This window comes from Gasterosteus aculeatus, chromosome 18 (assembly GCF_964276395.1).
Source record: "Gasterosteus aculeatus chromosome 18, fGasAcu3.hap1.1, whole genome shotgun sequence".
In the NCBI taxonomy this organism is placed as follows: Eukaryota; Metazoa; Chordata; class Actinopteri; order Perciformes; family Gasterosteidae; genus Gasterosteus; species Gasterosteus aculeatus.
In genome coordinates, this window is record NC_135706.1 from 8,183,225 (window position 1) to 8,197,857 (window position 14,633).

The following is a 14,633-nucleotide window of genomic DNA, read 5'->3' on the forward strand; positions in this document are numbered from 1 at the left end:
TCGGCTGCGGGATGAAATTGCCCAATTATGCAGTGATGATGACGTCAGAAGGGAGTCTTACAAACAAGCAAGAGCAGTCTGTCACCTCGTCATCAGCAGGGGTTGAGGTTGTTAAGGGTGAACGGCATTTAAATGAAGGTCTGTTCTGCTGCATTTTAAAAACATGCAGACGCCGTCCTAAGTGCAGCCCTTTGTCACATTGTTTTATTACGGATATTCCGTTTGTGTCGTCTAAAGCGATTAGGACTTACTGAATCAGAACCAGCGTAATACATTTTCAGAAACGTCACATCAGATGGCAAACTGCTGCATTATCATTTAGTCGCATTAGAATTCAGCCAGCTTTCCCGACCGATTACATTTGTTTGAGCGACTGTGCAAACGGGAACCAGCTGCTGACCTTCAAGAGTCGGATTCAGGAAACTGCCGAGAAGCATCCTAATGAACAGTGATTTGATCCCGAGACTACAAATCAAACTGAGCACTGACAGCTGTAATGGAACACATCTGGGTCTATGGCGGTAATTTCTAGAACAAGGCCGCGTGTGCATACACAGCCCTGCAGCGCTACGAAAGGACTACGAAATTTAAAGGTGAGAATTACATTATGAGGGGTAACAGACTGTTATCCACCACGACCCACGTCCATGCAATCCGATATTCAGAACACATTGTCACATCGTCCCGGACGGTTATATTCCTGCTTGCTCAACAAGCAACTGCCAAAACAAGTCACAAACACTTATTAAAAATTGTATTTCTAATCCACGACGGAGTGGGATGGTGCTGTTGCAGTTCCTTCAGCCACTTTGATAAATGTCAAATACATCCTTATGCTCAAAAGGCCACAGTGCTTTACTTTCCCCGGTCCTGTTGTTCACAATCCATCAAATTCACTAAAGCTACTTTAGAAGAAAATGAATCAATGGCCGGCTGCATTGACCCGTGTGCTCTATATCCAAAACCCCTTCTATGGTTAGGAGTGTTTCAACTGGAAATTCAATTCCAACCTCTAAAATAATGTTGGAAGCAAACTCAAATTCTAAATCTATTAACATTATTGACTCTCTTCCAGCAAACGTACAGTACAACATTTCCTCTACAGTTTTAGGAATTAGATATGAACTGTGGAAACAAGAGACATAAAAGGAAAATGCAAGCACCTGCAAGAATAAGACATTATTTGTTGGGACATTGATGCATCGTTAAGCAGCCTCGGGGGGACGTCTGCGGAGATGCACATCACCTCTGCTCAGGTTGTGGAGGAGAGGAAATGCAGCTGTGTAAACTTGTCTCCTACCAATTTAATTTAACACGTCTTCTTAGAACGGTTGCTACCTGGACGCCCACGGTTTTACACTAATTACCACTGAGCAGCTGAGATGGATCACTTACCCAAATCACAGATGAAAGAAAAAACTGAACGTGTTCAATTCAATATCTATATTTAAAAAAATATATACATTTCTCAAGGCCAGTGATGTTACTTCTTCTTGCATTTGTAATAGAACATAATTAACATTATTATCATTATTCATTATATCTGTCCCAGAGCCGCTATCTCTTGGTTGGGACCTGCATAATCAATATTTAAACCAATATACATTGTATGTCAATGTATTGATCCAAGGCATGGTAGGTTTTTACTGCTATAATTGTGATATAAATCTACATAATCAATGTGAATTCATTGAGATTTATACAGCTCTGCTGAGAGAAAAAGCCACTGTATTGTATTCCTTAAAGGGAAATCTTCAATACTACAAATGCACCTGCAGATCCCCTCCAATGGATATTAGTTACATAAAAAAAAGATTTTAAGCAACGCGGGGAACCATCGTTGCTACGGAGAGAAAAAAATAGGCAAGGAAGAAGAAATATAAAGTAATCTGCCACAGTTCCATTTGACAACACATCTCTACATTGCTAGCTGTGGATACAAATTAATTATGGGCTTAAAATCACACGTTCAAAGCCAAATACTAGGAAAACATATCTGAATGGGTCGTGGCCAAAGAAGAAATAGGCTTTTAGCGCATCATATTAGTGTTTCACTTTCAACTGATGGATGTTAATCTCGTCTGGGGTCAAAAAACAAACGAGAAGCAGGTGAGCAGACACAAAATGTTAACACCATTATCCCTGTGTGTGTGTGTGTGTGCGTGCGCTGCCTGGTTCTGATGGATCCACGGACATTATGCACAAACACCCAGAAGAAGGAGAAGAGGAATTTTACGACAGACACGGCTGAGTGATTTCCTGCTCTTCTGACATACGAGTAGATTCTTACCAAGGCCGCTCCCGTCGTAACACACAGTGACATGTGTCTGTTTTACAGTGCAGTCTCTTAACACAGCGCCCTGTGTTTATGTGAATTAATGTGGGCGTGCGGCTATTTATTTACAATGCTCATATAGGTTGTGGCAAACGGCGCGTGGCAGTGACAAGCCGTCCAAATTTTTATGTAGTAGCTCGGCGGAGGAACATGCTTCGCCTGACGGGCGACGGCTGTGAAAGGTGGCAGATTGTGACACATGGCGGGGAGGCTTACCCCGCACGGCTGGAAGATAAGGCCGTCCACTTCGTGACTGACCTGGGACGTGAAGCTGCCTTCCAAAAGCTGAAAAAGCAGAAAACAGAAGAAAAAGGAGGACAAACTTTTTAGCCAAGCGAAAGAAAGAAAGGTACATTCATTTATCAATTCAACTACTTCAACTTAGTTGGAAGGATTTTACTCCAGAAATCCATCAGAGTTAGAAGTCTGACACCTTGTTTTCATTCATCCAGCACTGGAACTGAGCACTGATCTCTTTGGCTGATGATGCATGACAAAGAGATCAATATCCGTAACCTAAGAGCCGATGGTTGAGGACCAGAACGGCAACGAATCATTAAGCTCCTGATCACTTGGAAAGAGCGACTCTCCTCTCTTCCATTAACACCAACCACCGGACCACACAGCCGTGCAGAGGAGAGAAACCCTCGGCTCTGCAGTGGACACGTAGAAGATCTACTCTACGACAAATGCACGATTCCCATAAAGTACATCAACGGGCATTGAGGCAGTAGAATGAGGCTCTGCGTACAGACTCAGAAGTAGTTTCCTTGTTTCACTCTTCTTTCATAAAACCTCCCGAGCAACAACACTGAAGACAAAATAAAAAATAAAATGAAAGTGAAATCTACACCATGGATGCCGAAAAGCAAAGAACACAGAAGAAAATGGAGACCTTTCGATGCCCACACAATGTTTATTGATGTCCCCTTTCAACCTATTGAAGTTTGTGCTGCATTTCATGGATGAAAGGAGCTTTAGAAACAGTTTTTGTTGTTATTATATTACATGGAAAATTCCTGTTTTTGAGCAAGCCCATTAAAAAAAACAACCAAAAAACACCTGTTTGATCCGGTCACCTCAGAACCAGATGCATCATTAAACACATCAGGCTTCAGACAATTAACTAACTAAAATACTACAAAAAGGAAAAGTTTTTATATCAAGACTCAAAAAAGCTGACAAACGTGTTATCCACCTCCATCGTGGCAGTCCAACACGGTGGTCTCTCTTTTTGGGCTCACCATGTATTTTTGCCTCACTATGTTCACTATGTGTGAGGCATTAATTGCAAACCCTGCGTCAACACAGAGGAGCGAAATAGCTCCATGTCACAAATGATGTGCAGTCAAGTATGAATGTAAAGACGTGCATGCTTCTGTTGAAGGTTAGGCTTCATCTTCGGTGATATTTAAACACATAAAACTGAAAAAGACGAAAGGATATGATAAAAACTGAAACATGTATATCCAACCGCGTCACTTTCACAAAAGCAAGACCGTGCACAGAGTTCTTTATGATGTTGTGCTATTCCTGATGGATGAGCAATCTTAGAGTTTATTACCATACTGCACTGGCATGAAGGGAGACCCGCTGGTGCTTGAAAGTTAGGATATCAATCTAAAAATCTCAGAATATATTAGGCTACAGTGTAATGCCAAATCTAATAAACGACTGCAGACAGAACAGAACCTGTGAGCCTCTTCTAAAGGGACGATATTAACCGAGACGGCAGAATCACTGCTGGCCTTCGAGGTAAGTGTGTATATTGATCACGAAAACCTGTGCAGAGCAATCTTTGCTTTTCTGTACAGGCATGTGGAAGGCAAATATATTTAGGTACACCGGAAATGGCCTTGGTCAATAAAATAGAGAGCTGATCCATTAGCGCAGTGCAGCGGATATCAGGTATCGTATCGAGGCCATTGAGACGAGGGAGGCTCGGATATATTGGCTTGGACGAAAGAAACAATGTGCGCTCAGTTCCTTTTTTTATAACACATTATAGGTGGTTTCCTGTCTGAATGACAGGACACGATAAAACGAGATTGAATCTGAATTTAATATTTCAATCAGCAGGCACAGGCAATGTATGTGGAGATGGCAAAGTAGAGAGCGAGACCGTCAAAATTCATCGCCATCACGGTCCTGCTGCAAACCAAAGCACAACCTCAATCACAAATGCAATAAAGTGTCTAAAATATCGCAATTTCATTGGTACTTCATTCAACTCGGTTTCTTGTGAAACAGACTTTTGTCAGACAAAAGTGATCCATCTCAGCTGCTCAGTGGAGAAACCTTCCAAGATATTATGACACATTTAGTCATCTTTAAGAATCTTTTTAAGGTCTTTCAAATATATCAGATATTTTTTGTTGGAAAGGAGGACATATATCCAATTCTTTGAGATTAATGAAGAACCTACTGGTTAAACCGGAGGGAGCTAAAGGCCCGACATCCCTTTTGGGTTAGCTTCTGTTCAAACGTATTCTAGACTCAATGCAAGGTCTCATTTTCCTCCGGTCCTCAGATATGCTCTCACGGCGTACTTTCCACCGTTAAAGCTACTTGGTAAAATTATGATTATATATATATATATATATATATATATATATATATATATATATATTATATATATATATATATATATAAAAACATGTAAGAAGCAGATAAAAAAAGAAAAGGTTTTGCATTGTACATTGGTCTATAACTGCATGTTCCTCTTCTTCACGGCCTTTGTTAGAACACCGCTCCAGGTCTTCGCAGCTCACCCTCATTAACTTATTAAAATAAGTGTATGAGAACACTCGGTGAAATGTGAATTATTATCTTACATCTCAAACAGCTGCGGATGTTCTGGTCTCACTTTAATGTCGCTGTAGCAGAAAAATAAAACTGCTCAGAATTGGTTTGGTAAAACCCCCTCAAAAAACAGCTCTGCTGCTGCAGAGTTCTTCTTTTGATGGAGAGACGTTGCACGGTTGTATTTATAACGCGGATTTCACCTTTTCCCGCAAAATACTTTGATGCAAAACAAAACGACTTCTTAAAAAGGCACGTTGCCGGGAAGCGAACAGAGTCATCAGCCCTCGGTGGAGCGAGCGCACGTTTATCTACAGCGCAGCCGTGGAAAGATGCTCGCTTCCAGGGCTCCACCTGCAGAGCAACATCAGTGCTCTCCAGGATGAGTGAGTGAGTCACGGCACATCACACAAAGCCCGACAATCACGCTGACACGGAGAAGGCAGAGCGCGCCAAAATAAGAAGAACTGCTGCCTTTATGATAGAGCGGCCACGTGGGCGGCGAGATCTGGGACTTCCATTTCAGTTCTCTCGCCGTCTCAGAAGCTCCCGCCCACAAACATTCATCAAGCGCAGCGAGCCGCGGCTGGAGGGACGAGCGGAGAGAGAAGACTTCCACGCAGGCGTTCCTGGGAGCAGCGACCCCGGCTTTCGTGGTGAGGCCCCTCTGGGGAGGGAGCACAGCGCTGAGGCCGTGTGGGCAGAGAACAGCCGAGACAGTGGACGGGGAGGCGAATCAACCGCGAACACGCCCCCCCCCCCTCCTTGAGAGACTGCATGTCATAGTGATGGAAGTGTGTTTTTTTTTCTTTCATCTCTGCAATATTAGAGCTCATTGCACAAAAGAGAAGAAGGATGATTGGTGTCTGGCTGGGTGACATAAAATATGCGCAGGTTTATTTCAGGTAGCTCTTCAGCATCACTTGCCATCGCTGCTGGTTGATCCTTCATTTGGATAATAGATCAGGAAATAGTAACAGAGATGTTAAATGTCAGAAAGATAAAATGTCACAGAGAAACCTCAAAACAATTGAAAAATGGCTTCTATGAGCGAAAGGTGTCGCGTTCTCTTATGATCAAAAACTGAAAACTGAAAATCGGCTAATATTGACATCTGGGTAGGAAATTCATTTCCTGTAACCAATCGACTGATTTCAGCTCACGTCAAATCCCAGAAAACGAACAAGGCAACAGCCCAGCAGATGTGATGACTTGTTCCATGAGCGGAACAATTCCCGACAGTGAATGCGGCGCATGAGTGAATCAATTAGATACATTCAGCGTCTGTGCTGATCTTGGTCATCGTGTGAAGCATGTAATGAGGTTATTCTTAAAATATAACATGCAAGTCTAAGTGTCAATATACCAGTAGAGGCTAATTAATTAAGCAGGACTATTTTAGGGCAAACCCTTGACAAATGTATGAACCAGACATTTATTTTGCCCTTTGAAGGACTGTTTTTTTTTGCCAGTGTGTCTTGTTTTTACCTTTTAAAATGATTTAACTAGAACTGACTGTGTTTTCTCATGTTTAGTCGCAGATTGTATCTCAGGAGGGCAGAGAACCGCTTTGACCTTGCCTTTGAAAGCCAATATCCTGGTGTGAATAACAGATCGAGTGGGCTGGAGTACAATTGTCCCACTGGGAAATCAAATGAGCAGAAGAGATAATGCATAAGAGTTTTTTTTTTAAACCAATTTCTGCTCAAAGCGTCATCCAGAGGGGCTAAAAGGACGCAGTAAAAATCAAACCTTTTAAAAAAAAAATCCATTATTGTAAACCACTTTTTCATGTTGACTGACATTTACACAGTTGTGCACCGTATAGTTCAATTATATGTGTACGCAAGAAGAACAATAACGAACACTCTCATTTACAAGACGACGTCGTGACTCATTATCCTCTGCGATGTGTCCAGCGTCTCCTTAGCACACCTCAACTGATTCGCACTCTCTTTTTCCCTCCCAACCTCGCAGCTCCGAGGAGGTTTAGGTGCGGGGGATGAATCAAAGGCGGAAAGGATGGATTGATATTCCAGTCAGACCTGAGGGATGTTGCCGGAGCCTCATTTCAAACATTTACGTGAACGGCGCTCTGGAAGTCAGGATGCAGCTCCCTATTAGATGAAAAGCACACCGCCGAGTGGACGGGCGGATCTGATGAAGCTCTCGCTGGTTACAGTCTGGAGGAGTTTCATGTCTTCCAATATCTTATCTTTTGATTGGATGCGGGTCACAAAAAAAAACACAGCAAATGACACGTTCGTTTTTGAAAATGTTCTTCAAATGTAGTTCTGAGGATTAAACCAATAAGGGGATGGCAGTTTTTGGATGATGAGAAATAGCATGAAATTGAATAGTGATATGAAAAAGAAACCTGCAGCGAACTAGACAAGTGTCCTGATGAGAGAGCAGCACCCGACTGCCGCTACCGTGAAATTAGAAAAAGTTAGCAGCGAGTTATTGGAAGACAACAAAGACCAGAGGAGCCCGTTGCCCTGAACTTTGAGTTTCCAGCTTCCTTTTTAATCACCGTAACGAGGGATCAAAATGAATGGGATTTGGTTACGAGCGCCAACAGGCAGATCCCCTACCACTATATTCTCTACACTACAATATTTCATTATTAGAAAGTATCTTTCCGGTATAGAATTCTGCCTGAAATAAGAATAGTAGTTATTAAGTTCATGAGAGCAATATACAGACTACTTCTTGGTTTATAATTTAAATCGATTCAAGGTGACGTTTTATCCAACTAACGGTGCAAAATCCCAAACTCAAGACAAAATATGCAAGTATGCATGTTTAATAAGATGGAGCCAGAAATGGTTTGCTTTGCTACAGAGAGCAGACGGACAGTAAAATGCAAAACAACGTCCAATGTGTGCTGTAGGAGAGACTGAGCTCGAGCAGACAGCGAAGAACTTATTTGACTTATTTTATTTTAGGGGACCAATCAAGATCAAGTTATTCATTGGGATAAACGGCCATTGAATCAGACTGTATCTTATCACAACATTGCTACATTTCATTTATGAATGATTGAATATTGCTACTTTCTTGCGTTAATTGGTTGTTTTTCTCCCTTTAAAGCTGCAGCACTAAAAGTATTTGTGAGAATAAACTCAAACATTGGAGAAGTAAGAATGGGGATTGGACTTTTCCATTGCTCGATCGGTTTCTGGCTAATGTCCCGCTGCAGGAAGGTCACGATAACCCAGCAACAAGATGTCAGTGACTGTGCCCTCATCTTACAGGGGACTGGCTACATCATTTCTACTTGTGCATGAAGGGACAACAGCTGCATTTTTTGTGCATTCCGGGGGTTTCCGAACAACTGCAATTTGCCCATTAAGCAGATATGAACAAATACAAAAATCGGAACTAGTTTCTACACCTCATATGCACTTTCAAACCAATGCACAAAAACCAAAATGATTGACTCATGACACATATAGCCTAATTACAGGCAAATATATAATATGTATATATATATATATATATATATATATATATATATATACACACACACAATAAGTAGAGGCAAATTAAATCTTCAAAATGTAAGGTGAAGAATGTAGGATGCTGCCTTTTATTCATTCCTCCAATCTTCACTTTTACCGTCTAGACTGTTCAGACATATTGTATTGTGTGTAAAGGCAATACAATAATACTGCTACATAAAAGTACAACTACTAAAAGTACAATTTCCTTTATGTTGTACTTACCTAGTCTTTGCATATGTACTAGCGATACTGAAAATACACACATATTAGTATCAATGTATTTTATGTTCTTAGACAATAAAGTTTGAGTAGCTGTTTAACTTAAAATAAAAACAACATAGAAATAGTTTAAACATTTTTTCTCCAGATTTCTTGAAAAAGCATGTATTTGAATTGTTACAGCAGCGGTGTTACTTCCAAACAAGTATGCAAGGATGTTGTGTCATCACCAAATTGGTACAAACACAAAACGCATGCAGCAGCCCAGAGACGAGTGGACAAATGCGGAGTGAACTCAAAAGTCCAAAGCACATCTGAAGGAAAACACCTGTTGACCAGAAACACCGGATGTTGGTTTTCCTTCCCTGCGACTACATTGGCCTCGGAAGGCACAACGAGAGCATGCGAGCAGAACAAATTAAATGAGAAGCTCCACTCGATGCCTGCAACATAATCACTCGCGTTCCCTTCCGGGGAATCAGACCTCTACTGTATGGATGCGCTGTGCATCATCAGATGTTGCATAATCTTCCGGAGGCTGTGAAGAAAACCAAAAGATATCAAAGCGAACCGAGGTACACAAACATTAGTCATAGAGTCCGTGCCGGCTTTTCTTCCGAGCATCCGGAGCCCTTACACAACAGTCAACATGTTCCCCTCGGTGGGCGGGTGCAGCAGAAACAGAGAGAGGTGATGGAGTGCAGCTTGTTCCTGAACCGCACAGGGGAGGACTGATGCATCACCGCGGCAAAGTCCCAGAAAGGTCAATACGGCAGATTCGGTCATTCTCTAGCCAAAGGCTTATCGTGATATTTTGAAGTGACGTCATGCTCACTTGTACTGGGAGTTGATCATAAGATCATAATAATCATAAGAAGGCGTAGATTCACCACAAACTGGATCGGGTATTCAGCCGGTTTTTCGCACCGTACCACAGCTTGATTTTGTGAAAGCCTACACATGAAGTAGACTTTGGGAGGCCCGAGGTCATGCTTTGTAACTGCAGACTCGACAGCTGACAGATTCGTGAGGTCGGTTAGAAACAGGGGAACTTGCAGACTGACAGCACTCCGCTAATGAGAGGTGCAGTTTTTAAACCTGCCTGGACACTAGAAACCTGTAGAAAGGAAAGCGTAGAGATCCGAGTGTAGCGGCAAGAAATGGACCATGAGAGGACATTTACATATACTCCAGGTTTGATAATGACAAATAAGCCATGTCTGACCTGCTGCCACCTTGCAAACCATCACTGTTTATTCCATTCTAAGCTTGTTTATTGTTTCAATGTCCTTTTCTATAAATGCGTTTAATCCATTTTTTTAAATTCCCGTTTTCTTTGCCTCCTGTTCTGGATGGTTTTAACGGCGTTATGTACAGCACTTTGAATTGGCTTGTTAAAATGTGCTACACGACTCGTCCTGCCTAGGGAGGAAGGCGGCAGTTACTTGATACACAAAGTCTGGTATCAGTACTTGTGCCTTCTAACCAACCAGACTGACAACAGACGGAGCTGCAGTGCAGGCTGAGATTTGCACTCATAATGTAATATCAAGTAGAATTTGAATTCCACTGCATGGAATGCATCTAATGAGGCCAACACTTTATCTAGAAACTTAAAGATGGGAGGAGCATGAGTAGCTGCCGGGAGGTTGGTTATATTCAAATGTGCACTGGTTCTTCATTCACTTCATGTATCTGCTGCACATTTGCGATCAGTTGTTTTCACATGTTGTTTACATAAAAATGTCAAAAACATTTTTAGAATTGTATTGAAAGTGAATTGCTCATGAAAGACATCATATCATCATTAAATCAGTGGCATAAAATTGTCGGATAATGATTATAGAGTAATTTTATCCTAATTATTTCCGGGACAATCTATGGTCCAACTATAGTAGAAATGGGGACGGACCTAAAATCACACGGAGACCTACCGGCTCAAACGCTCTACTCTAATGCAACATGACGGCCACATATGAAACAGAACACATAAATACATAAATACTATATTACCGACACGCCTGAGACTTTGATGTAGAGAACGACCTTTGGTCTGCATGACCAAAAGCCTTCAGGAAACACACAATTGCAAATTGAGATCACAAAAGAGAGTAGTCTAAAAATGATTAGCAGAACCTAAGTTGCGATCGCAATCTCATTATATTAGATAAGCTATTCAACCCAAGAACTACGACACAACAACATATATCAGACATCCTGCCAAAACACCAAAACTCACAGATACTCTATAAGGACAGTAGTGTCGCTCAGCCACTGCATCAGTCATTATTACAGGATTAATTGACTGATTTGATTATGGCCCTGGGTCAACTAGAGATACACGTTTCTTTATGCAGCTTACAGAAATATGATAGATGGGCAACGGATAGGATATTCTCCAAAGGGCATTGATAAATAAATATCATCCAAGTTCCTTTCGTAATTTGAAAGTTATCAAAAGTGACTTGATTAAATGTGATAAAAATTGAATTAGTGTATTCTTTCTGAAAAGGTTAGGCTTATTCAAACAGAACACGTCGTCAAAGTTTCACCTTCAGTTATTTTGTTTCCTTATCCCTTAAACTGCTGGTAGTCAGTGCTGAATGTTAAGTGTTATTTGATATAAATGTAGCAGTTTTTCTCAAAATGAAGAACAATTCATTGAATTATTAAAGACAAGAAACTGAAAACGCAGCGGTGTGTTATCTACGAATCAGCTAGTGGAACGATCCCTTAAAGGACAAATGGTCAATTATTGAAAGAAGGGTAAAAAAAACTTAAAATGCAAAAGCAATTAGTGAGTTCTGAAGTCCCATGAAATGCAGAATTGTTTTTACCCACAAGATTAACGGTCTTCGTTGGCAAAATACAATCTGAATAAAGTGGAACTTCCAAAATGTGTTGTCTGGCCGTCCCAATGTAGAATTACTGTTTTACAAAAAGGGGTCTTTGTTAGATAATTGGACAAGTCGAGGAGCCATAGAGGACACCAATCGTTCCAATTGGTGGGGGGAAAAGTGTCTGGGCTGAAAACCAGCAGACAAAAGCCATCATGCAACTCCAGTCTGTGACTGAAACGCTCCTCAAAAAGGTCTTTCTGGTTGATACGCCATGAAGTGGAGTGTTGTGTCGTTATGCATTAATAACCAGATTCCAGTTCCCCCTTCTAATGTGCCATACAACAGAGATGTGACTGTACGGGGAGCAGATGGCGGCCGTACCACACAATAGAGCAGTCACAAGCCAGACATGTTTCCGCTGACTCAATTCCTCGAGCATCTTCGTCAACATCCCCCTCCGAGGGTGGGGGTAAATCCTTTGTACGGGTTCTGAGGGGAGCGGACCAAAGGTAATCCCAAAGGTGTTGGCGGTGGAACACAACGCAATAAAATGTCCGAGACCTCCTCTTTGTGTACGGCGCCAAGATTTTTCCGACTGATCTTGGCCCGACCGAAAACATCTAATTAATTGGGCTCTGAACTCCCACGGGCCTGGTATGAGGGCACAAGAGCAGGCCTTTGAGGAAGGCTCAACAGCTATCCGGAGGATAAAAGCTCCGCTGTTCCAAGCCGGCGAGCGACACAGTAGGACAAGTTGAGCCACGGCCGTTTTATGCTTTTGTATGACACCTAGATGGAAAAGGGCCACAAAATAGCATCCAGGGCAAAAAAATGGGCGAGAGAAAGAATCCAAGTTAATGTCAAAAATGTACTTTACATCAAGTGTGCACATGTAAAAAAAAAAAATCCATTCAGTGCTCCCATGATCACCAGCTCGCGGTAATATTTAATCTGCAATATATTATGCTTTATTCTACCGCCACCTTTTCACGTTAACGTGTTCATATTTCATGGTGCATTCACACAGCCATCAAAAGGAGGAAAATCACAAACAATTGCCTCAAGAAATGAGTTTGATTTATCAAAGATTACAGCCGACGGCACCGTGACACGCTTTGGGCTATGAGCCGAGTAAATAGGTTAGTTTAGAAACTGGGTCCTCCAGCTAGTTCCTATAGGAAGAATCTGCGAAAAGAACTAATATTGGTGAGGCGCAAAATACCGGTTATGCAAAACTAAACAGCCTCTGCACCATGTTTTAGAGTAAAGAAGCTAATATCTGAATCCAGGCAGCCAGCCTGCATATCCTGGTTGAGATTGTGCTTCATACAATCTCTTAAAATTGCTCTCCCTCTCTGGTCACTCAACTGGGACTTTATTGAATCTCAAATTTAACTTTTAGATGAGGTAGCAGTAAGAGCTTTTAATTAACTGTATTTGAATATCATTGTGTGTCATTGTGAAATAGCGGGAGGAGAAAAACGTGTTGGAAAGAGAGACGGATGCCTTTGTTGACGTTACCTTCCGTGATGCATGAATGTCAAAGAAGGGTTTATTTCGGACACTGAAGGGCTCCTTGGTTTTGTCAATCTGTCCAGTCTTCATCTTCTCCATCCGGGGTGAAATGATCTCTTTTTCTATGCATAACAGCCGGATGTTGAAATCGCACTGGCCGACAGGCTGTCCCTGAAACATAGAAAGACAAAGTCAGTCTTCACTCAATGTAACCTGGAAATAACTCAATAAGACACAAAGCGATGTGTTTGCTATACGGGTACATGTTTTAAATAAAATATACTGATAAAATAATATAGTGTGAATGTAGACTGCACTGTGCACTGCCTCCACTATCACATTAATAGGAAACATCTGGCGTGCATACTTAATCCCTTTAAAAAAATGTATTTACAGATTAATGAGCTGTAATTTCATTGCCGAGGCAACACTGTTTATCTCACAAAAACGCTTGTGAGTCAGAACAAGACAGATATTTTTAAAAGTGGACAAATTATTACCTAGTTATATTTAATGCAGCTTTGTGTTGGAATCCTTTTCATTCTTTACTTTTGGGAGCATTTTGGTTTTCTTTTGTCTTCTTTTAGGTTCTGATCAGATACATTTTGGATTAAATGGTTAATTTTAGATCGTAACATTTTGTGTGTTTAATATTTTGTGGCATGGAACAAAAAGTAGATCAATCATTGCAGCCCTTGAAAGCAATATAAATGCACAATATCATCCTCATGGAATCAATACAATTCTATAAGTCTCTTCATACAACTCGTATTTCCCAGCGGCACCTTGGCTGAGCAGCATGCAGGAGCCTAAAGTACGCCAACGAGACCGTGACATCAGCTGAGCTCATGGGAACGTCCACACCAAAAGGTACACAGAAGAGGAAAAAGTCAGCCTTCTCCTTGTCACTATGACAACAGCTTCTCCACATTGTCCAGCCACTCAAACATATCTTTGTTGTGCGATTGACACACTGATTAAAACTGCACAAAAAAGAAACAGTAGAAACATTGCCAGATGGACAGGGACTAAATGTATGACAACAATCTGACATTTAATATTTCTAACAAGTTACCGGAAGAGGAAAAAGGGGGAGCTCAAACTCAGCAAACCAAGCTGCCATTTGTTTTGCTGCCAAGAGACTGACGAATGGATGAGAAACAAACATGGTCTACGTCACCGGGACGGGATGTCCAGAGAAGCTTTCCGTGCGTCTGCAAATACCCAAAGCCAATGTGTCTTTGATTACTTTAAAAAGGTACCTCTTCGCTCCTTTGAATGAAGACTGTGCTTAACATTTTTAAAAAAAAAAGGTACACAGTTAAGTATATATTATTATTACTAAAGGAAGCATTTCGCGGGCCAAGAATTTATACTCGTACGGAAGAATGTTTCCTCTAGCTACAGGGTACTTTT

At 41.4% G+C, this 14,633-nt stretch overlaps 1 protein-coding gene across 2 annotated transcripts in view; it reads right to left on the minus strand.

The window, feature by feature from the left end:
- Window positions 1–14,633, minus strand: part of rngtt (RNA guanylyltransferase and 5'-phosphatase) — a 53,264-nt gene that overhangs the window by 16,392 nt on the left and 22,239 nt on the right. The window contains exons 11-12 of one of the 2 annotated variants that reach the window (XM_040161490.2): window positions 13,224–13,388; window positions 2,552–2,620 (exon numbers count right to left, since the gene is read on the minus strand). In XM_040161490.2, coding sequence (XP_040017424.1) covers window positions 2,552–2,620; window positions 13,224–13,388 — 234 coding nt within the window. The remainder of the gene's footprint in view (window positions 1–2,551; window positions 2,621–13,223; window positions 13,389–14,633) is intronic. The other variant, XM_040161491.2, reaches the window with a different exon arrangement.